The 27,070-nt window shown below is 51.0% G+C and overlaps 3 protein-coding genes across 3 annotated transcripts; 2 read left to right on the top strand and 1 right to left on the bottom strand.

Moving 5' to 3' along the window:
* Positions 1-524: 524 nt before the first annotated feature.
* On the top strand, positions 525-12,119 carry LOC311372649 (protein HID1-like; the record flags this gene model as incomplete). The annotated part of the gene is made up of 15 exons (XM_084489619.1): positions 525-631; positions 1,784-1,900; positions 2,493-2,700; positions 4,348-4,404; positions 4,507-4,647; positions 4,905-4,995; positions 5,308-5,459; positions 6,055-6,133; positions 6,745-6,909; positions 7,822-8,049; positions 8,746-8,897; positions 9,544-9,633; positions 10,051-10,142; positions 10,556-10,714; positions 11,288-12,119. Coding segments are annotated over 15 exons (1,902 nt in total), but the record flags the coding sequence as incomplete, so codon positions are not given.
* Positions 12,120-12,847: 728 nt separating this feature from the next.
* On the bottom strand, positions 12,848-18,275 carry LOC311372642 (proton channel OTOP2-like; the record flags this gene model as incomplete). Its single annotated transcript, XM_084489614.1, has 8 exons — positions 12,848-13,018; positions 13,874-14,044; positions 14,213-14,832; positions 15,417-15,535; positions 15,747-15,805; positions 16,844-16,980; positions 17,644-18,077; positions 18,199-18,275. The coding sequence occupies 8 exons, from the start codon at positions 18,273-18,275 to the stop codon at positions 12,848-12,850; spliced, it is 1,788 nt and encodes a 595-aa protein (XP_084345740.1).
* A 772-nt stretch (positions 18,276-19,047) lies between these two features.
* Positions 19,048-20,616, top strand: amn (amnion associated transmembrane protein; the record flags this gene model as incomplete). Its single annotated transcript, XM_084489615.1, has 2 exons — positions 19,048-19,542; positions 19,594-20,616. The coding sequence occupies 2 exons, from the start codon at positions 19,048-19,050 to the stop codon at positions 20,614-20,616; spliced, it is 1,518 nt and encodes a 505-aa protein (XP_084345741.1).
* Positions 20,617-27,070: the final 6,454 nt, after the last annotated feature.

The following is a 27,070-nucleotide window of genomic DNA, read 5'->3' on the forward strand; positions in this document are numbered from 1 at the left end:
ACGATGAGATCTTGAGATCTTTCGGGCCGTCAGACACCGGATCAGATCCTGAGGGCCGTTTCACGTCGTGACCTTAAAGCTAAAGTCAAGGTTACTTGACTACGAACCGGTCGGCCCGGTCGCTGTGAAGACGACGACGCGGGGGAAGCAGGAAGCAGGAAGCTTCCTGTCACTCATCGACGAGCAGGAATGTTGTGGGCATGTCGGAGGACTGGAATGACGGATAGCCTCATCCGGGAACGCTGCCATCATCGCCGTCGTCGTTGTTGCGTGGAACACCGCGGGTGTTACAACAATGGTTCTATTCTTAGCTTTCGTTTTACGGTTAAATAAACAGCCGACTGGTTTCCGTGTTCGATCCCCAGTGTCCCGAGCCTACTACCTTTAAGGCCTACTTTAGAGTTTAGAACCCTTAGGGAGCGAGCTTCAGACACCCTGAACGTAAACGTATCTGACTGAGTCCCTGTGGACCCCCCCCTGCCCTCCCCACCCCTCACCCCTCCCTCCCCCCCCTCCCCCACCAGGAGTCTGTGGAGGACATGCAGTCCATCGACAGCTGTGAGTACATCTGGGAGGCCGGGGTGGGCTTTGCCCAGTCGCCCCCCCTCAACTACATCCACGACCTGAACAGGTGAGCTCGCCCCCCCTCCCTCCCACCTCCCTCCCTCCCTCCCTCCCGCCCGCCCGCCTCACGTCAGACACGCCTCGGTCACACGCCTGCGCTCCCCCCCCCCCCCCCCCACCCCCCCACGCGCTATGCAGAGCGCTCTAAGTGCCTTTTGAAAGCACCTCATGAATGTCATGATCTTAATTAGCCTTGATCTGTTTTTAATGTTTTCCACGACGAGGTTAAAGACCCACGCAGCATCGGGGAGTGGAGAATCAGGTTACATTCCATTATTCTGTGTAGCGTGGGTCTGTACTATGCAAAAAAATTAGTGTGAGAGTTAGAATCCCTGACTCGATTATGCCGGGGGTGGGTGGGGGTGGGGGGAATTACGCTTATCTCAGAGAGAGAGAGCTGCTGCTGAATACTGGATATCGGCGGGGCTGTGATTCAGTGCCAAAGGCAATCAACCACTGATTACAACCGTTTACAGGCCGATAACACGTCGGAAAGTGTAGCGGTTATGAGCGAAAAACAGATAAGGATTTGTTTGTTTAAATATAACAAGATTCGGCTCCGCCAACACAAATAGTTCCACGACTGGTCAGGACGGGACTGTTGCCAAGCAACACTCACATTGTCCCGCTCGCTAGCTCGCTGGCCCGCTGTGGCCTCAGGCCAGCGGCTTTGCACCGTCTACGTTCATCTGTGTGGTTCCACTTTGGTTTGAGCCGGTGGAGATCAGTGAGTCTGCTGCCGGCTTTGTGGCTCCGGCAGTCAGATTCCGATTCCTGAGTGAACAGCGGTACTGTCGTCAGCGTAACTAACGGTTACTAGAAACGCAAACGAGTGAAACACGGTACAGTTAATAAAACGTCCCCGAGTCCCTTTTAACACTCCATATCCAGCCACTCGTTTGCCTCTTATCCAATCCACAAATGACTCGATCGGAACTCACTGTCGTACGTAACGTGTTTTATTTTGAGAACTTTATTTATTTATAAGTTTTGTTTTAAATTCTGAAAACGGCCGTGGACAGAGACGTGTCCTTTATCTCAGAACTCAGTCTTCCAAACGGCTTCAATACAGTCTCTCACTCCGGTGCCCTCCATGTTGTTGTTGTTGTTGTTGTTTACCGACCCTGCCCCCCCCCACTGTACCCCCCCCCCCCCCCAGGACGGAGCTGCTGCGCCTGCTGCTGACGTGTTTCTCCGAGGCCATGTACCTCCCGCCCTCCTCCGACCACAGCGTGCTCAACCCCTGGGTCACCTTCTTCTGCTCCACCGAGAACAGGTCCCCACACACACACACACACACACCACACACACACACACACACACACACACACACCACACACACACACACACACACACACACATGCTCACACACGCTCACACACACTCACATACTCTCTCAATCTCACACACTCACTCACTCACTCACTCACACTCACACACACTTTGCTCAACTTATTAACCCACTAACTTGCATACGCACTCTCACTCACTCACTCACTCACTCACTCTCAAACTCGCTCACTCTCACTTATTAACTCTCTCTCTCTCACTTATTAACTCTCTCTCTCTCCCTCCCTCCCTCCCTCCCTCTCTCTCTCCATCGCTCTCTCTCTCTCTCTCTCTCTCTCTCTCTCTCTCTCTCTCTCCCCCCCCCTCCCCCCCCTCAGGACACGCCCTGTCTCTGTTCACCTCAACACACGACACACCCTCACTCTCACTTATTAACTCTCTCTCTCTCCCTCCCCCTCTCCCTCCCCCCCCTCCCCCCCCCTCTCCCCCATCCTCAGACACGCCCTGTCTCTGTTCACCTCAACACACCGACTCACTCTCACTTATTAACTCTCTCTCTCCCTCCCTCCCCCCTTCAGACACGCCCTGCCTCTGTTCACCTCGCTGCTCAACGTGGTGTTTGCGTACGACCCGGTGGGCTACGGGATCCCCTACAACCACCTGGTGTTCTCCGACTACCGGGAGCAGCTGGTGGAGCAGGCTGTGCAGACGCTCATCGTCACGCTGGAGCACGAGGGCGGGGCCGCCCGCCGCCCCGCCTCCCCGTCCAGCCTGGAGGAGCAGGAGGTGAGGCCCGACCGCCGGGGGGGGGGGGGGGGGGGCGCCAGAGATACCAGGGGGGGCGCCACAGACACTAGGGGGGCGCTAGAGACACTAGAGACACTAGGGGGCGCTAGAGACACTAGGGGGAGCCACAGACACCAGGGGGGGCGCTAGAGACACTAGGGGGAGCCACAGACACTAGGGGGGCGCTAGAGACACCAGGGGGGGCGCAACAGACACTAGGGGGCGATAGAGACACTAGAGACACTAGAGACACTAGAGACACTAGGGGGCGCTAGAGACACTAGAGACACTAGAGACACTAGAGACACTAGAGACACTAGGGGGCGCTAGAGACACTAGGGGGCACTAGAGACACTAGGGGGCGCTAGAGACACTAGAGACACTAGAGACACTAGAGACACTAGAGACACTAGGGGGCGCTAGAGACACTAGAGACACTAGAGACACTAGAGACACTAGAGACACTAGGGGGCGCTAGAGACACTAGAGACACTAGAGACTAGAGACACTAGAGACACTAGGGGGCGCTAGAGACACTAGAGACACTAGAGACTAGAGACACTAGGGGGCGCTAGAGACACTAGAGACACTAGAGACACTAGGGGGCGCTAGAGACACTAGAGACACTAGGGGGCGCTAGAGACACTAGAGACACTAGAGACACTAGGGGGCGCTAGAGACACTAGGGGGCACTAGAGACACTAGGGGGCGCTAGAGACACTAGAGACACTAGAGACACTAGAGACACTAGGGGGCGCTAGAGACACTAGAGACACTAGAGACTAGAGACACTAGAGACACTAGAGACACTAGGGGGCGCTAGAGACACTAGAGACACTAGAGACACTAGAGACACTAGGGGGCGCTAGAGACACTAGAGACACTAGAGACTAGAGACACTAGAGACACTAGGGGGCGCTAGAGACACTAGAGACACTAGAGACTAGAGACACTAGAGACACTAGGGGGGTGCTAGAGACACTAGAGACTAGAGACACTAGAGACACTAGGGGGCGCTAGAGACACTAGAGACACTAGAGACACTAGAGACACTAGGGGGCGCCAGAGACACTAGAGACACTAGAGACTAGAGACACTAGAGACTAGAGACACTAGGGGGCGCCAGAGACACTAGAGACACTAGAGACTAGAGACACTAGAGACACTAGGGGGGTGCTAGAGACACTAGAGACACTAGGGGGCGCTAGAGACACTAGAGATACTAGAGACTAGAGACACTAGGGGGCGCTAGAGACACTAGAAACACTAGGGGGCGCCAGAGACACTAGGCACTAGAGACAACACCCCTCTCTACATCCTGGCACTTAACGTACGCACTTATTGTATGTTGTACGTTCTTGCACTTAAAAATAGTACTTAGCTAGGATACGATGCTACACAATGCTATCTTTGTTGTGTACGGTTAACCTAGTGATGGTCAGTGTATACAGGGAATGGGTTAACCTAGTGATGGTTAGTGCTCGGCACTTTGAACGGTTCTATGAACATCCTTACTGTACCGACAGAGATATATCGTTGTTTCTCTTTCTTCTGACAAATGTACTTATTGTAAGTCGCTTTAGATAAAAGCGTCTGATAAACGCCCTCAATTTAAATGTACACTATATCTCTGCTCTCTTCTCACAGTCCACCGGCCCAGATAACCTGTTTGTGAATTATCTGTCAAGAATTCACCGAGAAGAGGTACAAAGCCTTTCTTTCTTCTTCATTACGGTACCAGACACTGAGCTCTTTAAGGGTATCTCCTAACCGAGTCATTCTTCTCTCCTGGTTCTCGGTCGTCAGGACTACGACTTCATCCTGAAGGGTCTGGCCCGCCTGCTGACCAACCCCCTCACCCAGACCTACCTCCCCAACTCCACCAAGAAGATCCAGTTCCACCAGGAGCTGCTGGTTCTCTTCTGGAAGCTCTGCGACTTCAACAAGGTGGGCGGGAGTCTGGAGAGCAACACGGCCTCTGGAATATTCTGGAAAGAGTCGGTTAAGAGTTAAGAGTTCTGATGCTGTGGGAATAGTTTGGATTCACTTAAATTTGGAGTTCTGATTTGCTTGATTTAAGTTTTCTGATTCGCTTAAGTTAAGAGTTCTGATTAGCTGTTAAGAGTTCTGATTGGCTGAGAACCGAAGCAGCGTCAGTGTTCTGATTGGAGCGTGGACTCGGCGGGATGTGTTTGGGTTCACAGAAGTTCCTGTTCTTCGTGCTGAAGAGCAGCGACGTTCTGGACGTCCTGGTCCCCATCCTGTTCTACCTGAACGACGCCCGGGCCGACCAGTGTGAGTCTGACGGAACCCACCGGCCATCCGACTGAAACTGTTCTAACAGATCACATTTTTTTTTGTTTTGTGCACAAAAACACAAGCGACAGACGCTTATCACAAGCTCAAAATGTAACCAAAACTTGGAACAAATAAATATATAGATAAATAAAAATGTAATTATACGAATGAAACAAAACAAAAACGAAAGTCTTACCAGATTTGTGGCCGTATTTGTTCAACCGTGTGTTGTTTTGATTTTTGTTCTACCTCTTTGTTCCACCGTGTGTGTGTGTGTGTGTGCGTGCGCGCGCGTGTGTGCGCGCGCAGCCCGCGTGGGTCTGATGCACATCGGCGTGTTCATCCTGCTGCTGCTGAGCGGCGAGAGGAACTTCGGCGTGCGTCTGAACAAGCCCTACTCCGTCCACGTGCCCATGGACATCCCCGTGTTCACCGGCACGCACGCCGACCTGCTCATCGTGGTGAGTGAGGCTCTCCGTGGGGGGGTCCGGTCTGCGTGGGGGGACGTCCTCTCACTGCGGGGGGGGAGGGTCTCTTTAGATCAGGGGTTCTCAAAGTTTTGACGGCTGAGGGCCAATTTAGGAACCCCAAATTTGACTGAGGGCCGCCAAAGGAAATTTTTTTTTAATAAAACAGAAAAAAATCCCATTTGTAATCATTTGAATGACCAGGTTGCGTCTCTACAGTTACGTGTGTTGGTCTGCGTTCAGTATGAACACATTTTAAATAACAAATTAGGCAAAATCTGGCAAAACTAGAGAAAAAACCTTGAGAAACATTTGAACTAACACATAATCCCTGGGGTCCTCTGCCCTATACAGCCGAATTTGGGATATAACAGTCCTGTGTGCATTTCAGAATAAAAACTTATTTAGAACAGAAAAAAAAAAAAATGTAATCAATAATTTTTTTTTCTTACATCTGTATGTCATTGCGGGCCGCCAGGAATGTTTCTGCGCGCCGCCATTGGCCCGCGGGCCGCACTTTGAGAACCAATGCTTTAGATTGACGTAGGACCTGTGAGTTATTCACATATACGTGTTTTGGTTCCTTCAGGTGTTCCACAAGATCATCACCAGCGGACACCAGCGGCTCCAGCCGCTGTACGACTGCCTGCTCACCATCATCGTGAACGGTGGGTGGTTCACCGTTGATCTGAACACGGTACATACGGAGACTCTCAAAGGCAAATTGAATGATCCCACACTAGGGGAGATCAGGATGCAGCCAGGTACCAACAAACACACCGTCAACAGGACGCAGACTAAGATAACAGTTAGTGATGGAAACACCATCAACACAACACAAATGACAGAGACCAGTACATAAAAATACATAAGAATACATAAAATACAGTGCAAGATACAGATACGCTACATAGGGAGGCAGAGGTTTCCTCCTCTATCGCTGTGAGAAGCCATGAAGAACTAGGAGGTGGACTCTGTAGCGTCTCACCGCGATGGAGATGAATCCAGGGAGGAGGAGGAGGAGGAGGAGGAGGAGGAGGGTGGGGGGGGGGGGCTCGGCCGTGGAGTCCCAGGATAAGAGGACTGGGCTCTGCCGTCCGTACCTCTGGTCCTCCTAGAGTAGGATGCCTCACTCCTCCCTGCTCCTACACTAAAACACGAGGAGTCTGCTAAAGTAATGAACATCAGTAATGATAACCCCGCCCGTCTTCATTGACGGAAGCACACGATAATCCACCACAATGCACTTAGTCCAACAGGGTGTGCTCCTCTGCCGCAGTGTCTCCCTACCTGAAGAGCCTGTCCATGGTGGCCGCCAACAAACTCCTCCACCTTCTAGAGGCCTTCTCCACCTCCTGGTTCCTCTTCTCCGCCTCCCAGAACCACCACCTGGTCTTCTTCCTGCTGGAGGCCTTCAACAACATCATCCAGTACCAGTTTGATGGTGAGAAACCAGAGACCTTTAACCACATCATCCAGTACCAGAGACCTTTATCAATATCATCCAGTACCAGAGACCTTTATCAATATCATCCAGTACCAGAGACCTTTAACCATATCATCCAATACCAGTCTGATGGTGAGAAACCAGAGACCTTTAACCATATCATCTAGTACCAGTCTGATGGTGAGAAACCAGAGACCTTTATCAATATCATCCAGTACCAGAGACCTTTATCAACATCATCCAGTACCAGTCTGATGGTGAGAAACCAGAGACCTTTAACAGTATCATCCAATACCAGTCTGATGGTGAGAAACCAGAGACCTTTAAGCCCATCGTCCAGTACCAGAGACCTTTAAGCATATCATCTAGTAGCAGTCTGATGGTGAGGACTCATCAGGAGTCATTCTGAGGACCCTGTGCTTTGGGGAACCCTTTATTAGTCCCAGGAGGAACATTCTGGTGTCAAGGCAGCAGATAGGATTAGAAAGCGTGCTGGTCAGGGCACATTAACAATAAGAACACGAGAGATGTATTCGTGTACCTGTCTGTGAACTGGAGTTCCTGCCTGGGTAGTGAGGCCAGGAGGTTAACGGAACGAGACAATATCATCAAATAAGCTCTGTACGGAGATCTGGAGTTGTTCTGATGCTGATGCCAGTCTCGGAAATTCCTCCGATACTTCCCTTAATGCAGTATCGGGTATGAGCGTTACAATGTTAGACGCTGTATCGGTATATACTCGGTATCAGCCAATACTCAAGGAATACGTACTCAGGAATACTCAGGCCGATACTCAAGTTCAGGAATCGGTATCTGGAGGGAAAAATACAGATACCGGTATTCCGGTATCGGAACATCTCGCTGACCAAAAACGAAATGTACCGACTGTTTTGGTTTTCCTCTTCCCAGGAAACTGCAACCTGGTGTACGCCATCATCCGCAAGAGGAACCTGTTCCACCAGCTGGCCAACCTGCCGTCGGACCCGGGCTCCATTCAGAAGGCCCTGCAGAGGAAGAAGAGGAGCCCCGACGTCATCTCCCGGACCAGCTCCCAGGAGACCGTCTCCATGGAGGGCTCGCGGCCCGCCGTGCCCGCCGAGCCCGGGACCCTGAAGGCCAGCCTGGTGGCCATACCCGGTAACGGGGGCCGCCGTCGCCTGTCGCCCCCCTGTGGTGACGTTTGTGTACTGTGACGTTGTTCAGCGGACACACGTTTGAACAGGCACTCGACACAAGCTGAGACATTACGGCACAAACATGGGAGGGGAAGACAATAACGACAGAAACAAAGAACAGGTCGATATGAGACTACATTTAAAAAGACATAGAGAAACAGAAAAAAAGATACAGAACTTTACTACTTTATTATTTATTAGGGTTAGTAAAACTTGAAAACTGTGAAAATGACTACATCAACGCAAGCCTCGTCACGGTGGAAGAGGCTCAAAGAGCTTACATTTTATCTATCTATCTACTTTATTATTTATTATGACTCTTAGTTTTTGATTCTATTCTTTTTTGAACGTTTCATTTACTACTTAGTCGTTCAGAAAACGCTTTTATCTGAAGCAGAACGAGCCGGGGGGGCCGTGAGCCATCTCGACCGGGGGTTGCCTCCTCGTAGACTTCGGCCATTTGGGGATTGAACCCAGAACCTTTCCACTTGCGTCAAACACCGATCCCCGCCATTTTCTTTACGTCGCTGTTTTTGAAGCTGGAGGGAAAAGCTATTTGAACGTTGACGTTGTGACGGTAAAGACCTTAAATAAAGGTCTCAATGCCCTCGTCGTTGTTTCGCTCTGACCTCTCTGACTGCTTCGTCTCGTTTTAAAGGCATCGAGAAACTCACAGAGAAGTCGCAGGTGTCGGAGGACGGGACGATGGTGTCGATACCAAAGATGGACTCGCCCCACAAACCGCTGGCAGACCATAGCACCGCCACGGGCACCAGCGACACCGAGTCCAACTCTGGGAGAGACACGGAGGTGAGAGTGCCCAGGGTGTGTGTGAAGGACCTTTTGAGCAGGGGGATTGTTTCGTAACGTTGCCCCGTTTTACTCTTTAGTGATTCAATATGTTGATCCTGAAGTAAAATTCAACAATATTGTATCATAATTGACCGACGCATCGTTTGGCACACCCAGTCCTCCAGTGCAGCTCACTAGGGACGCCACATTCAGACTATAATCCAGCGTGTGTGTGTGTGTGTGTGTGTGTTCCTGACCGGCCTGTATCTCACATGAAACCACGCCAGGGCGGCATGTGTCTCAGGAGGTAGAGCGGGTCGGCTGGTAACCGGAAGGTCGCTAGTTTGATCCCCGGCTCCTCCTCCTCCTAGCTGTGAGTGAGGAGGTGTCCCCTGAGCGAGACGCCCTCACCCTGACTGCTCCTCCTGACCCGCCGGCTGTCGCCCTGCGTGGCTGACTGACCGCCGGTCGGTGTGTGAATGAATGTGTGCGTGAACGGGTGAATGTGAGGCAGTGTTGTTGTGAAGCACATTGAGCGGCCGCTGGTCAGAGCAGCGCTGTGTGAACACAGTCCACTCACCGTGTTTCCGGGTGTGTTGTCTCGCTCTAGCTTGAGACCGCCGCCTCTGACGATGAATCTCTTTCCGCCCTCGCCCCACGCCAGGACGTCTTCTACACCGAGGCGGAGATGGAGAGGAGGCCTCCGTCCAGTGCGTCATCCACCTCGTCTTACTGGGCTCCCACTCCAGAATGGGTCAGAAACCAGTTGATCAATCCACAGATAATTACCCGGTCAATCCACTAATCGGTGGATTGATGAGTGTCGATCAATCCACAGATTCATGGATTGAACTAACCCTAACCCTAACCCTAAGTATTGATCACACAAATCTGCGGTGTGACCTGGAGCTTGATAGTGGATTAATCAATACACAATCAATCAATCAATCAATCAATCAATCCACTATCAAGCCCAAATTCACTCTGCAGGTCTGTCGAGTGAACTGGGGATTGATAGTGGATTAATCAACCCCACGGATCAATACGCCATCGCTCCACAAATCCCTGGATTGGCCGGATGGTGTGGATCAATCCAGCATGGAGCCCCAGTTAAGGTCAGGGATAGGGCGTTGTGACCAGGCTGTGACCGCCCGCTCTCCTCCCCCTCCAGGTTCTCTCCTGGAAGAGTAAGCTCCCTCTGCAGACCATCATGAGGCTCCTGCAGGTGCTGGTCCCCCAGGTGGAGAAGATCTGCATCGACAAGTACGTAACCACGGAGACCTCCCCGATGAAAAGACATTCTGATAAACCTCCCCCATCAAATGATGTTCCGATATATCTCCATCAAATGATATCCCGATATATCTCCATCAAATGATATCCCGATATATCTCCATCAAATGATATCCCGATATATCTCCATCAAATAATATCCCGATATATCTCCGTCAAATATTATTCTGATATATGTCTGCCAAATAATATTCCGATATATCTCCGCCAAATAAAACGCCAAAACAGCTCCATCAGTCAACCCTACAACACGCTAACCCACCCGGCACGTCCGAGAAGAAACAAAGTTCGACCAATCAAATGGCCTCGTTGTCTCCTCCCACCCCCGCCCTCCTCCTGATCTCTCCCTCCCCCCCCCCCCCTCCCCCCCCTCCTCCCCCCAGGGGTCTGACGGACGAGTCGGAGATCCTGAAGTTCCTGCAGCACGGCACCCTGGTGGGCCTGCTGCCCGTGCCCCACCCCATCCTCATCAGGAAGTACCAGGCCAACGCCGGCACCGCCATGTGGTTCCGCACCTACATGTGGGGCGTGGTCTACCTGCGGTGGGTGGGGGGGCCCCCTGCTGGGGGCCGCCGGGATTCGTTTACGTTTACGTTCAGGGCGTTTAGATTCAAGATTCAAGAAGCTTTATTTATCCCCGAGGGAAATGGCGACAGTGCAACAGTTGCGATTATAAAAGGAAGAAAATAAAACAAGTAACAAAATGCAACAAAGTGCAAAGCACAATAGGATAAGAAGCACAGTAGGATAAAGTTTAGCAGACGCTTTTATCCAAAGTGACTTACAATAAGGCCCAGTCCCATTCCTCTCCCCTTAACAAGAACACTTGCTCTGAGTGCCCTTAGCTGCAAGTCAGCTCCCGAGCTGGCTAGAGTTCAAGGGTTGACGCTTTTAAACTTTTCCTGATTTTAAGGGTAAAACAGCATCCCCCCTTGCTCCCTTGGGTATTGGGAGTATCGGGACACCCTACCCCTTCGCGGGAACGTGCAAAATCTAGGGTTAGGGCTCAAATCTAGGGGAAGGGGGAAGACTTGGGACAGGGCCTAAGTCTGTCCATCTGCGTAGGTCGACCTATATCTCCATGTTTTATTGATCTGTTACTTTTCCTCCTGCAGAAACGTGGACCCGCCCATCTGGTACGACACGGACGTCCGGCTGTTTGAGATCCAGAGGATGTAGAGGACCGCGTGTCCGTCCGTCGGTCTGTCTGTCTGAGTGCCAGCGGAGGCGGGCCCGTGGACGTCTGTCTGTCTGTCTTGAGATCTAGTGGACCCTTGACCCTCATGTCAATTATTGGGACGATTCGGCGCCTGGTGTCGTGTTCCTTTGGCATATTGCTGCTTCTCTTTGTCAATCTCCCTGTTTAGCGTCGCCTCCCAGTCCTCCTCCTCTTCCTCCTCCTCCTCCTCCTCCTCACGCTGAAACACTGCAGCCTAGGTTGAAGCATGCAGAGGATTTTGTTTTGGGGTCGGAGTTCGGGTGGGACCTTTTGAAAAAGATGGCGCTACGATTGATTAAAGCTTTTTTTATGACGATATTGTTTCGATTGTCGTTCTCGAGTGACACCATGAAACGCTGAACGTTTTGAGTGACGGGGGTGTCAATCATGCTGCTCGTTGGCCCTGAACATAACGCTAAACATGGTTAATGTGTTCCGTCCGTCCAGCGTGTGTTGCCATGGTTTAAAGTGTACTTGCACTCATCTCCTGTGAATAGTTGTAGTATATGACACGAGGCGACAGGACATTTAAGAGATACATATTTAAGAATGACGTTATACGGCTGTAATCATGTTGATGACTTTTTTGGTCCCACGTTCTGTTCTATATATTGTGTTAATGTTTAAAGTATTTTTCCTTATTCAGAAGAATGTTTATTTGAGCCATATCGCTATATATTGTGTTGGGAAATGTCATGGTTGTCAATACATTAAAGACAATGCAGAGTACCGTTTTTCATTTATATGAATTGTTTGCAAATGTACGCTGAACCTCAATTAGACAATTCCCATCAGCAATAATGCATCTTGTCCAGTAGAGGGCGCCACAGATGCACTAACTCAACCCTTCACTGTGACTTTGGGCTCGGCTTGTATGCTAGCAAACAATCGTTTACCATTCACCCGAGGATATATATTATATTTCAAGATGTATTGGTAAAGCCAGTTATCATTTGGAATGTATGTACGTTTGACACCACCACGCAATACCTTAAGAGGTTACTGAAAATACACACAATTGCAAATGGAACCAATAAGATTTACCAACAGCGCAAATAAAAGTAAAGTTTTTAGAAGAACAACATAGTGAGAATGTAGGAAATCTGGGAATCTGGTTCCCCACAGCACAGTTACCCTACACGCCCAGCTGGGGAACATTCTGGCATCTTTGCTAGACCCGGTTATAAGGGTCAGTTAAACATGGCCTTGGCCTTGTGCAATCACGTTAGATTGCAACGTGTCTGCTTGTAAATTTGCCCTGTAAACGACGATAAATCAGACGATAAAGACGATAAATTAGATTAACACCACCAGGTGGGAAAATTGTGGGAAAAGCAAACAAAACACTTAACTCCGATCATTTATTTTACACAAACGTATTTACAATAGAAGGGACATTAAAAAAAAAAGACATACAAGCCATTAAAAAGTGCCATTTTTCACAGTGGCACCCGATTCAAACGATGACGTACACCTCGAACAGGCTGGCCACCGAGTGCATGCGGTAGAAGATTCCGAAGGGCAGTCCGATGTTCACGATGGCCGCCCACATGGTGAACCCGTAGAAGTGGATCTCCACGGTCTGATCGAACTGGGGCCGCGCCCCGAACGCAGGCATGATCCAGAGCTGTCAGGAGCACAGGGCAGGCAGTGTCAGATCAAGATTCAAGATTCAATATATTTATTGCCATGTCAACAAGTTGATAGGAATTTGTCTTGGTACAACTCTCAGACAGCCAAACATGAAGGACAGACATAAGTACAGATCAGACAATGTACAACAAACAATAAACAATAAACAATCCCAGCAGACAGTAGTACTGCAGACCATACCCGACAGACACTAAAACAGTAGACAGAGAAAGTGCACAGTGCATAGTTGTTAAAGTGCTGTTAACATATCTTTAGTGCAAGTTCAGATTTCTGATAGCCAGAGGGTAGGTGCTGTCTCTGAAACGTGATGTGGAGGTCTTAATGCTCCTATATCTTCTTCCAGATGGAAGGAGATTAAAGAGGACGTGAGCAGGGTGAGAGTGATCTGCTATGATGTTTTTTGCCTTCCTAATTATTCTGGTGGAGAAGAGTGAAGAAAATGAAGGGAGACTGCAGCCTAAGATTTTTGACAGTTCCCACTCAACACAGGTCGGCCGAGCACGCTGCAACAAACGCAAGGGATTTGACTGTGGCTTTAGAAAAACACATACAGACGGAGACATGGTGAACGGACTGCATTTCTACAGCAATTTTCTAACCAGTGGCCACTCAAATGCACCCATCCACACACCGACGGCGGAGTCCACCACGCAGGGCGACAGCCAGCAGGGTCAGGTAGCAGTCAGGGTGAGGGCGTCTCGCTCAGGGGACACCTCCACACTCACAGCTAGGAGGAGCCGGGAGGATCGAACCAGCGACCTTCTGGTTCCCAGCCGACCCGCTCCACCTCCTGAGCCACATACGACACCCGACGCGTGTAGCGACTTACGATGATGTTGGCCAGCAGTAAAAAGACACAGATCTCCTTCAGCAGGCGCCTCTTCCAGTTGATCCGGTGTGGGCAGGAGACCAGGGAGAAGCTCCGTCTCCTGTGTTTCCTGCGCCTCCTGACGGGGCTCAGGGCCATGGTGCTGGACCCCACCCCCGGACCGTGGTCGTCCTGGTGGTTCTCCTGGTGGTTCTCCTGGTGGTTCTCCCGATGGTTCTCCTGATGGCTCTCCCGGTGGTTCTCCTGGTGGCTCTCCTGGTGGCTCTCCTGGTGGCTCTCCTGGTGGTTCTCCTGGTGGTTCTCCTGGTGGTTCTCCTGGTGGCTCTCCTGGTGGTTCTCATGGTGGGGCTCGCGGTGGAGCCCCGCGATGACAAAGAGGTTCTGCAGGCACAGCTGCACCACGGTCAGCACGGCCCAGGACAGGTTCAGGCTGTTGACGTGGCCCTCGGCCCCCTCGGCCGCCAGCGCCACCACGCTGAAGTAGCTGATGATCAGCTGGCCCATGGACGCCCCCACCAGCAGCCCCACGTCCAGGCCGCGGGTGGGGTTCTCCTCCGTGACGTGGGCCCGCCAGTCCAGGCAGTAGAGCAGGCAGCCCGCCAACGTGGAGAGGGACATCAGGCTCACGATGACGATGTTGGTGATGAAGTGGATCAGCAGCGCCGTGTTCTTCTGCTCCTCCTCCACCACCTGCATCTCGTACACGATGAAGGTGGCCAGGCCGGTGAGGACCAGCAGGATCCCCGCCACCGGCCCCACGCTCACGTCCCTCACCCGGAACCTGGGCAGGTGGTGGCCGTGCTCCTCGGCCCGCCGGCCCACGTTCTTCCACATGACGTAGGCCATGGTGGAGGCGAAGAGGCTGTACTCGATGTTGAAGGGGTACAGGTAGTAGTAGGCCTCCTTGAAGATGCTGCACGAGGTGAAGCTGCACTTGCACTTGTAGTCGCCCAAGCTGGCTGCAGTGTGAGGAGACAGGGTTAGGGTTTGGTTGAGGTTTGTTTTGTCAGGGCTTCACTCTTCACAACCATAAACACTGCCATAGAACCGTGAGCTGTATTAGAAACGGGGGCTGACCAGGGTGTGGAACATAACCCTACGACTGATGCTCAATCTGGTGTCTTCTTTGAATTTGTTGACTGAAGTCAGTTTTGAACTTTGACACAACTGCAATCATTCAACATCTAAATCTAATGCTTGCAGCTGATGGTGGACCTACAGCGTGGAGCTACCTCTGTGGAGGCTGATGGAGGCTACCTCGGTGGAGGCTGATGGGTGGAGCTACAGGATGGGTAGAGCTACCTCTTTAGAGGCTGATGGGTGGAGCTACAGGGTGGCGCTACCTCTGTGGAGGCTGGTGGGTGGAGCTACCTCTGAGGAAGCTGGTCGAGGCTGGTGGGTGGAGCTACCTCTGAGGAGGCTGATGGAGGCTACCTATGTAGAGGCTGGTGGGTGGAGCTACCTCTGTGGAGGCTGATGGAGGCTACCTATGTAGAAGCTGGTGGGTGGAGCTACTTCTGTGGAGGCTGGTGGGTGGAGCTACCTCGGTGGATGCTGCGCACCGTCAGGTTCTCGGGGGGGTCGGTGTGGTGGTTGGCCTCCTCCACCACGGCCGACATCCACAGCACCAGGTTGGTGGAGAGGGTCACCGTGAGGCCGCAGCTGGAGGGGGAACAGGGTGAGTCTGGGGGGACAGGGGGAGTCTGGGGGACAGGGGGAGTCTGGGGGAGGACAAGGGGAGTCTGGAGGGACAGGGGGAGTCTGGAGGAACAGGCGTTGCTATGGAGACACTCTCATTTACATTTAGGGCATTTAGCAGACACTTTTCCTTCATTTCCTACACTTTTCCTACATGTCTGGTTGCCGTGGTTACCGAGTGAGGTCCTTGTGTAGCGGCACACAGTCTTTGGCGTGGATCCACAAGAAGTACGTCTGGAGAGATGAGGAACGTTTAAACACAAAAACAGTTCCGGGGAGTTATTGTACGGTGATGCACTGAAGTCACTACTTGTCGTTTGTTTGTTTTTTTACCCACTTTAACTCAAAGTACCCACTTTAACCCCAAGTACCCACTTTAACCCCAAGTACCCACTTTAACCCAAAAGTGGGTACCCACTTTAACCCAAAAGTGGGTACCCACTTTAACCCAAAGTACCCACTTTAACCCAAAGTACCAACTTTAACCTAAAAGTGGGTACCCACTTTAACCCAAAAGTGGGTACCCACTTTAACCCAAAGTACCCACTTTAACCCAAAGTACCCACTTTAACCCAAAGTACCCACTTTAACCCAAAGTACCCACTTTAACCCAAAGTACCAACTTTAACCCAAAGTACCAACTTTAACCTAAAAGTGGGTACCCACTTTAACCCAAAAGTGGGTACCCACTTTAACCCAAAAGTGGGTACCCACTTTAACCCAAAGTACCCACTTTAACCCAAAGTACCCACTTTAACCCAAAGTACCCACTTTAACCCAAAGTACCCACTTTAACCCCAAGTACCCACTTTAACCCAAAGTACCCACTTTAACCCAAAGTACCCACTTTAACCCAAAGTACCCACTTTAACTCAAAGTACCCACTTTAACCCAAAGTACCCACTTTAACCCAAAAGTGGGTACCCACTTTAACCCAAAGTACCAACTTTAACCCAAAGTACCCACTTTAACTCAAAGTACCCACTTTAACCCAAAGTACCCACTTTAACCCAAAGTACCCACTTTAACCCAAAAGTGGGTACCAACTTTAACCCAAAGTACCCACTTTAACCCAAAGTACCCACTTTAACTCAAAGTACCCACTTTAACTCAAAGTACCCACTTTAACCCAAAAGTGGGTACCCACTTTAACCCCAAGTACCCACTTTAACCCAAAAGTGGGTACCCACTTTAACCCAAAAGTGGGTACCAACTTTAACCCAAAGTACCCACTTTAACCAAAAGTACCCACTTTAACCCAAAAGTACCCACCTGGAAGAATATGAAGACGGCCTGGACGCAGGGGAAGGCCACCTTCACCGGAGAGTCGCAGTGCAGGCGGCCGGAGTAGTTGGCGATCATGAACATGTCCATGATGAGGCTGAGCAGGCCGAAGAGCACCAGACCCACTGCGAACACAACGTCTCAAGCGCTACTCGGGGCAAAGCCGAAGACCTCCCTCTACACTCTCTCGTTGGGAACCTAGCGGTGCCAAAAGATGCTGTCGTCGGGAATGATGCCGAATGCCTGGACGATGTGGGTCAGTGGGTTAGTCACTTCTCCCTGCTAATTCATTATTCTGTCTGTTTTAGAGTGTTGCGGTGACTGTGACTGGATGCCTGGACTCTCCTTATAGTTAACTGGCCCCATCCCTGATTTAAAAGGTTTTGCATGTATGTATGTATGTATGTATGTATGTATGTATGTATGTATGTATGTATGTATGTATGTATGTATGTATGTATGTATGTATGTACGTACGTACCTTATGGCACCCATTGCACTCCTGACCATCCCTGGAAGGAGGGACCCCCCACTCTGAAGGAGGGGTCCCCCACTCTGCGTTCCTGCTCTAGATTTCTTCCTTGTTAATTAAGAGGTTTTTTCTTGCCCTCTGGGGGGGCTAGGGGTCGGGGGGGTGGGGGGTATCATAAATCTATGGCCTGTTAAGCCCTTTGAGACTGGACCTGTGATCAAGGGCTATATGAAATACAATTTAATTTAATTTAAATCGGGGTGTCGGATTTAACTAAATAGGCTCACTATCGTCTGAGGGGGGGGGGGGCTCTCACCTCTCAGCCACAGGGGCCCTGCGTGGCTGTCCTTGCACGTGACCGTTCTCCTGGTGAAGATGGTGTAGAACAGCATCCAGAGGATGGTCAGGCTGAGGAGCACGAGGAGGAAGATCTGCCGGTGCACGGAGGTGACGCCGGCCCCTTTGACGGAGCTGCTGCTGACCAGCGCGGCGCCCAGGATCAGGATGTTGACGCACAGCACGACGGACAGCGTCCAGCCGGCCCCGTGCCCCGCTGCGGGGGCGGAATCCGCTCCCCCTGCCGCCGGCCCGGGCCCCGCTCCCCCGTCGCCTCCCGCCGGGCAGGGAGGGGAAGGGGAAGGAGAAGGGGGAGCGGAGCCCGGGGGGAGGTCATCGATCTGATCGATCTGATCGATCATCTCAATGCTGGACGGACGGGCCTCCGACACCCGGTCGTCCCGGCGGGGCTTTCTGCAACAAAACATAAAACCAAAGCATTCGCTTGTTCAGCCGCTTGTTATATATATAACATATAATATATAGGCCTGGTGTTGATGCCAATGGGGCGATACATTCAAGTCGTTGTCCTTACCGAGAGAATACTCGGTTGCACGTCCGCATCATCTCTAGAGTCACGTTCCTCACGTCCATATGGGCTACAGCCGCCATTCTAAAGTTGTTATTTCGGGCGGTGAGTAATTATTAAAAGATTAAAAGTTGTTATTTCGGGCGGGGAGCAGGCCTAATGTTGTTCCGCACACGCCATCGACCCAGGCTGTCCGCAGGCCCGCAGGTGACCTCGTTAACTGATCGCACCTGGGCAGCTTGACGCGTGTTTGACGCACAGCGTCTGGTTGGTGAAGACCTTGAACAATGTTGCTCTGATAACAATATCCGAGATGCGGTTGGACAGTTTATGAACAAAATGCTACCTATCACATTTGACATTTACATTTAGGACATTTAGCAGACGCTTATATCCAAAGCGACTTACAATAAGTACGTTTGTCAGAAGAAAGAGAAACAACGATATATCTCTGTGGGTACAGTAAGGACGTACATAGAACCAAGTGCCAAGCACTAACCATCACTAGGTTAACCCATTCCCCCGTATACACTAACCATTACTAGGTTAACCCATTCCCCATATACACTAACCATCACTAGGTTAACCCATTCCCCGTATACAACACAGATAGCTATATAAAACGCTACACGATGCTAAGTACTAGTTTTGAAGTGCACCTTTGTGACACCTTCGTTTCCCCTGTATTAAAAAGTTAATCTTTAACGTTTAACGTTGCTCCAAATGACACTATTCCCCTCTGCTCATCAGTTTCACCCCGGGCTGTCCCGTGTCCCGTTCACCACGTGACACACGTCACAAGGTTCTGAACGTGACAAAGGTCACGTTGGCGTCTGTGTGTCAGACATCGCCACCATGCTCCACGGACCGGCCGTGTGCCTCTTGGTCCTCTCCCTCGCCGGGGCCACGCACGCCCTCTACAAGCAGTGGATCCCGGACACCAACTACGAGAACCGCTCCAACTGGAACACGGGCGCCGTGCCGTGCGGCCGGGACCGCGCCGTGTTCCCCGCCCGGGGCAGCGTGTACGTGGAGACGGCCCACGCCGTCCAGGAGCTGACCCTGCCCCCCGACGGCGAGCTGATCCTCGCCTCGGGGGCGGGCTTCTACGTCGGCGGTGCGGAGGAGGGGTGCGGCGGCACGGGCGCGGGCGCGGAGGCCCGCTTCAGGGACTCGGACGCCCTGCGGTGGTTCGACCCGGCCCTGTGGCACGCCGCCCTGACCGCGGACGACCTGGAGAACGGGCGCTACCTGTTCTCCGTCCACGAGGAGAGCGTCCCCTGCGAGCACGACGACGTGGTCTTCAGGCCGGCCACCTCCTTCAGGGTGGACACCTCCTCCTCCTCCTCCTCCTCCTCCTCCCCCTCCTCCTCCTCCCCCTCCTCCTCCTCCTCCTCCTCCTCCTCCTCCTCCTCCTCCACCGGCGCCGCCGGCGTGGCGGTGAGGAGCGTCTCCGTCCTGGGGGAGACGTTCAGCCGCCAGGCCGACCTCGCCCGCTACCTCGGCTCCGCCTCGGGCCGCCTGCAGTTCCACGGCGACGCGGCGCCCGCCGTCGACGCCGCCGCCGGCTGCCACGACCCGGCCGGCTGCGTGTGCGACAACTCGGCCAACCGGGGGCGCATCTGCCAGGCGGTGGCGTGCCCCGCCGCCGCCGCCGCCGCCGCCGCCCTGACCTGCGCGGTGCCCCTGCGGCCGGCGGGGCACTGCTGCGCCGTGTGCGGAGCCCTCGTCTCCGTCCGCTTCGCCGCCGGGTTCAGCCTCCAGGCCTACCGGCGGCGGGTGCAGCGGCTGTTCCTGGGCCGGCCGGCGTACGGCGCCGTGCGGCTGGCCATGTCCCGGGTCGCCGCGCCCCGGTTCCTGGCGGCGGCGGGGCTGCTGCCGCGGGTCGGGACCGACGACCACGTCCAGGTGGTGGTCCTGGACGGGGGGCCCGGCCTGGTGGCGGAGGAGCTGGCCCGGGACCTCGTCGCCGACGTCCGCGCCCACGGCGCCGACCTCTGGGTCTCCGGGGCGGAGTTCGAGGCGTCCTCCGGGAACGGGGGCGGCACGACGCCGGGCGCCCGCGGCGGCCTGGCGGGGGCGCTGGTGGGCGCCTTCTTTGGGGTCCTGCTGCTGGTGCTGGTCGGGGCGGGCGTGGCCGTGGTCCTCAGGAGGAGGGGCTGGACGCCCCCCCGCATCGCCATGCCGACCATGCCCTCCATGCCCGCCATGCCGTGGCCCCGCCGCGCGAACAAAGACGACGACGAGGCCCTCGGGGGGCCCCTGGACGCTGGCTATGAGAACCCCATGTTTGACAAGCCCGGACTACTGCCCGCCATACCGGGAATCTACGGCGCGGAGATGAGCCCCATCTCCATGACAACGTCGGGGGTGCACTTCGTCAACCCGGCTTACGACGACCACGAAACTGATGTAACAGTTTGAGACGTCGCTCAGCGAAACTGATGTAACCGTTTGAGACGTCGCTCAACGAAACTGATTTAACTGTTTGAGACTCTCCTCAATGAAACTGATTTAACCGTTTGAGACGTCGCTCAATGAAACTGATTTAACCGTTTGAGACTCTCCTTAATGAAACTGATTTAACTGTTTGAGACGTCGCTCAATGAAACTGATTTAACCGTTTGAGACTTTGCTAAATGCCCTAAATGTAAAAGTAAATGTAATGAATTACTTAGCCAAAGCTTTCTAATGGGGTCCAAATAGTGGCTTATTCAGAACGAGTGGCAGTAATACCACAGCAAGACGGTAGTTTGTCTACAAACACAGGACCTCTGTATGGGTGCTGCCTGGGACGTTTTGAGACCCTTTTTAACATAATTAAACAAATTATGAAAGTCAAGTGTCAACTGACATCCACTTTTAATAATAGATGACCATGCATTTGAATACAATAAAATGCAACAAGTATGATTCTTCTCACACGTAAGCTGTAAAGTTGAAAACGTGTTCATAAAAAGAGATGCTTGTGGAATAATGGTGTTGTGTGAATAATATTGTATGCACAGCGATTATTTTGTACAGTTCTGGTATGAATGGACACATGGAGGCTGGTGGGGGTTGGTAAACAACGATGAACACTCAACAATGAGTTGATTATCTCTCAGCTCAAAAAAAAAAAGCCCAAAGCCGTATCTGCACAAAATAATGGGTGAGCATTTTCCCCAACAACCCGGTGATAATGTTTGTAGTGAAACTCTTGAAAGTGCGAGATACCAAAAGCCCTGTATGCACTGTCAACACACCACTTGAAACTTGTTGACTTGAAAAACACATTCAAGTGGACGTCAAATCTCACAGAATGTTCCGGCTCAGTGTTCCAGTCACTTCTGAGTGCAATGTGATAGTGAACAATGTGATGCTGCATCCATCCTGACCCTCAAGATGCAATATAATGATCGTTTTATTAATCCCCACAGGGGTAATCCATTCTCTGCATTCAGACCATCCTGTGTCAGGAGCGAGGAGAGAGGAGAGAGGAGAGAGGGGAGAGGAGAGGAGAGAGGAGAGAGGGGTGAGGAGAGAGGAGAGAAGAGAGAGGGGTGAGGAGAGAGGAGAGAGGAGAGAGGAGCGAGGAGAGAGGAGAGAAGAGAGAGGAGAGAGGAGCCAGGAGTGAGGAGAGAGGAGAGAGGAGAGAGGGGTGAGGAGAGAGGAGAGAAGAGAGAGGAGAGAGGAGCCAGGAGTGAGGAGAGAGGAGATAGGAGAGGGGAGAGAGGAGAGAAGAGAGAGGAGAGAGGAGAGGAGTGAGGAGAGAGGAGAGGGGTGAGGAGAGAGGAGAGAGGAGAGGAGTGAGGAGAGAGGAGCTAGGAGACGAGCGAGGGCTGAGCAGAGAGGAGAGAGGAGAGGAGAAAGAGGAGCAAGGGGCAAAGAGCGAGTGGCGAGGAGAAGGAGTGAGGAGAGAGGAAAGAGGAGGGAGGAGAGAGGAGAGAGGAGAGAGGAGAGAGGAGGAAGGGGTGAGGGGAGACAGCATGTACACCAGCCACGTTGTTCGGGAAAAAAAGTAAAGAATTTCTGGCACAGTTCTATGAAGTGATGGTTCTTTCCTTTAACCTTTTAAAGTTTCCTTGTGGGGAGGGAGTGCCCCCGCCGCTGCCCGTAAGTCCTGATCCGTCTTCCTCCTCCGTGGCACCACGCGGACGTCGTCTCAGACGTCTTGATCCCCTGTCACGGCGTCTAGCGCCTTCCTGTGTGTCTCCCGACCTGAGACACACAGGAGGTCGGAGCTCTCTGGTTTCACCCTCTCATGTCGACCACAGCCGAACAATAGGCTTCATGCCGGCCAGCTTCCTGAATGTGCCCTTTGTGTTCCAGAAGCCTCCGCTGGGCCCCAGACGTCAGGCTAGAATGCGGGGTGGCAGGGTAAGGTAATCCCACGCATTGTGACTCATCGCGATAAGACAAAGCTTTCACCTCTTTGTTACAAGGTCACTCAAGACACGACTTGTTCAGAAAGCGTTGACGGCTTCCTCCTGGCGGCCTGCCTGTGTTCCGTCCGACCCCTTCAGTGAAATGATTTTATGTGTTTATAACCTTTTATGGATAGTTTAGCAAAAATAGCACTTAGCATTGTGTAGCATCTCATCCTAGCTATCTTTGTTATGTACGGGGAGTGGGTTAACTTAAGTGATTGTTACTATGAACATCCTTACAGTACCGACAGCAAGTTATTGTATGAGTCGCTTTGGATAAAAGCGTCTGCCAAACGCGCTGAATGTATACGTAAATCTAAATGTAGTTTGCTTGGTTTTCCCCCTTTTATCTTGTCTTTTTTATACCAAGTGTCCATGAGTTCTCGGAAAAGCGTTGTGGAAAATGTGTCGTTATAATGAAGCCGATAAGTAATGGAGAAGACTTGTTTATCTCAGAAAGGAGTCTCTGGTTCAGTATCGTTGTCTACCTGATAAGGTCAAGCCAAGGTTTTCATTTTTTCTATTGTTATGGATGTGTTCCAGATGCCTCGGACACCAGCCTTCCGAGTTTCACTTGTGACGTCATTTCCGGTCTCGTAGCACTCATAGCGTTCCCGTTCGTCTTTGTGATCGTGTCATGTCATTGGCTAGTCCAGTGGTTCTCAACCTTTTTTTCAGTGATGTACCCCCTGTGAAATTTTTTTTTCAGCCAAGTACCCCCCGTAACCAGCGCAAAGCCTTTTTTGGTTTGGCCTTCTTTTGCCACTTTGTCCCTCTGTGTTTTCAAAAGAATCACTGCTACGCTTCAACCACGACGCCATCGTTGATCCAAGTGATTGACAGGTGATGCCAGGTGGCATGTGACAGGTTGGGTCGAACCATCCCGGTACGGGGGAGACTCTGGGTTTTAAGGATAATGAAATGTAATAGCCTACTGAAGACAAAATAAATTTTATGAACTTATACTTATATTTTCCTGAAATATTTATTAAATAATTATTTTTAAAGGATTTTTGCATGGATGCTACTTTTTAAATATATATGTATATTTTAAAATCTCACCTACCCCCTGGAGTGCCTTCACGTACCCCCAGGGGTACACGTACCCCCATTTGAGAACCGCTGGGCTAATGTAGCTAACAATAACAATGACTAGTCATTGTTATTGTTAGCTACATTAGCCTCTTTAGCAAACCAGCTCGAAAACGGACAACACAACTTTACATTGTATCGCACGCACAGCAGGACCGTGCAATGCATACATTGGTGACCGGAATAAAGTAGCAATGTAATCAAGTGTGTAAGAGCATTTAAAATCAACATCAAAATGACCAACGTGGTACAAACACAGAGAAAATAAATCTCTTCCCGGGCGCAGCCATTTTTGTTGAGAGCGTCGTCACTTCGCTCGGTCTACTCTCAGAATTCCGAGGGGGCGCGACCAAAAGGGGGGCGTGCCTCCGAGAAATGCCCGCAGGAAAGCTGGGAGATTTCCCCCGCTTTGACCTCGGAAGGCTGGTGTCCGAGGCGTCTGGAACACACCATCAGTTCCCGTCCGAATAACCTCTCAGCGTGGGACGACTTCCAGCGCTCATTTCCCAAACAAGGTTGGAGACGGGTTACAGCTGGGAATGAAAAGGTGTCTGATTTTATCCCACTTTTGGGTTTGCCAGCAACTGTTATAGTTGCCAGCAACTATAACAGTGATACTTACTACGTTACTTGATACTATTGTTGACGGTGTAATTCGGCCATGACGTTTGGTCAACTCCCCTTCCCTCGTGGTGGACACGCGCTCTGAAATGGGGCAGTTGGTGATTAGCTGTTGACATCCATCCTGTTCCAAAAGGAGGGTTTAGCAACTCCCATTTGTTTGACCCAACAAAAGTACTCACGTACAAGCTTACAGGGACCACAAAGGAAATAAGTGTCATCCCTGACTATTTAGTAAGGGATAATCACCGAGAGGCAGGGCAATAAACAGTTTGATATGCCCGGCTAGTGGACGGCGGTAACCTTCCACGAGCCGGGCATATCAAACTGTTTATTGCCCTGCCTTGAGGTGATTATCCCGTTTATTCTACTTCTTGCTTGCCAACATAATAAAACAATTCAAATACTTTAATAATTCTGCTTTTTCTTATTCGTATTGCATGCTTAATAAATGTATACTCTGTTTGAGTTCATCTCCCTCAAAAAGTAGTCCCCTTTAGAACTGCGGTGAATAACGTTAGCGAATTTTTTGTAGGTGGAATCCGGAAGAATCATGAATATTATGGTTACGGTTATGGTTAGGGTGAGGGTTACGGTTATGGTTAGGGTTAGGGTGAGGGTTACGGTTACGGTTAGGTTTAGGGTTAGGGTTAGGAGTCAGCGTGTGAGTTTGCCTGTCCAATCCAAGCGCTTGAGGCGGAACTTTTCCCGGATTCCGCCTACGAAAAACAACCGACCGGGGAACATAGGACCCGGGGAACATATAGGTACGCTCCCCGTTAGCTCAGCTGTAACTTATTAGTTTCTATAGCAACCACACAAGGCTGCATCTGATCACTAGTTTAATAACGTAGTTGCTACATTGTATCTCGCTTGCGAAACATGTATCGACTGACCCTCCGATAGATTTCCGACACATTTTAGAAACTTTTTTAAACAAGGTTTATGTTTACAATGGACCTCATGTTTTAAATTTCTGTGATAGAAAAAAAATACAAGCGGCGTATTGATCTACTATTTTATGACGCTGTGCTCAGTCAGCGGGCAACCTGCCGGGTTAATGCCCTCCTCCCAGCCAATCAGAATCAAGCATTCTTAAACAAAGTAGAATAATGTATTTTAATGTATGACACAGAGTGATTTTCATATTTTACATCAAAATGGTCTAATAAAATCAATCAATCAATGAAGCTGCCCTGGGCTAGGTCGCTTTTCCAATCGTCAGGGTGTGATTCTGTGTTGACACCCCTTGGCTATAGATAGACTTCCGAGCCTGGGTCGTTTGCGTCCACGGTTTGAGGACCACCACGTGTGGCCTGGATGAATCGGTGAAAATCAACGAAGCAAAAGAAGAAGTGGATTTACACGTTTGTTTCGTTCGTTCCCATAACAAAAGTATCGGTGCGTTATTCCTGAGGAGGACACATGCATGCTCACGCTGGGAGATGTCAAGAGAACCGATCCCGCATTGGAAAGGTAAACAGAGCAGGTGTGGTTCGTCCCCGGCCGTTCGTGGCGCTACCAGTGTGACCCCGGAGCCACCATGTGTTGATACACGACCGCACAGCGCCCACGAGGGACTACATCCTCAGCTAGTTTACCTTTTGGCCTACTCGAATTTCAGTACCGCTCGTCTGTCCGAGTCTGTCCAGTACGAGCGAGGGAATGCATTTGATATGCCGTGGGAAAGGTTGATTATGTTGAACTGGAACGCCACGGATGATAATCAGCGATAGAAAAACAGAAAAAGCTTAAGCTGGTTTCCGGGTACTTCCTTGTACACAGATCAGAGATAGATACGCAAACAATCAGAGGCCTGTGAGGCGAGGAGGTGTTGCAACAAGAAAGCACCTTTTCCAGTTGCTTTCAATTTGGGTGCCAACTACTGTCATTTCATAGAGCAAGAGTGAGCTCTGTAAAGAATAACACAGCTGTAGATATTCAACTCAGTGCAGTGCAGAAACATGTCAGATATAAAGAAGGTTTGTCTCAATGCACCAGGAAGGCTCAGTGTTGTTTTATTGACGGGGAACTACACTGGAATCTGGATGACAGAGCAAATAAACAGAGCATTGTTTTGAAACTCTTGAGTCATGTAGAAGGAAACAAAGCAGGAGAAGAACTCGTCACCTGGGGAATTGGGCAGTGAACCCTGAAAGCTGCCGGGACCCCAATCTGTGTATTTGGTAGAGAGTGACTTTGGGACTTGGCACTTGGTATTAGAAACCATTCTCATGTATGCGTGTATGTTTGTACACACACATGTACCTGCGTGCTTCACACAGACACAGACACACACACACACACCTAATATACACCTAATAGATAACACCTTTCAGAGCTGATATGGTGTTTGAACAAGAACATAAAGTCATCATTTTGTGAAGATAATGGTTTTTATTGTGCGCTACTGCACTATTGCATAGCAAATACATGTTGTTCTCACAGCACAAACTGCTGTTAGTCTCCAACTACACAGAAGGATATAACGATGGCGGGAGTGAATATTGGACGTGTACAATTTCCACCAAAAAACGGGATTTATGACTTTAAAGCCATCGGCTTAAACGTAAACCATCCCTTTGCTGGCATACCTAATGTAAACATGTACGGCTGTTGAGTAAACATACTCAAAATTAATGTGTCAGGGAAAAACTAACGTGCTCCAAAAAAAAAAAAAAAAGACCTGACAGTATTGCACCATTGAGACAAAAACATAGTTATTGTAAGATCCACTTATTGTATAAAATACTTAA

This window comes from Micromesistius poutassou, assembly GCF_964030765.1.
Source record: "Micromesistius poutassou genome assembly, contig: SCAFFOLD_312, whole genome shotgun sequence".
NCBI lineage: Eukaryota > Metazoa > Chordata > Actinopteri > Gadiformes > Gadidae > Micromesistius > Micromesistius poutassou.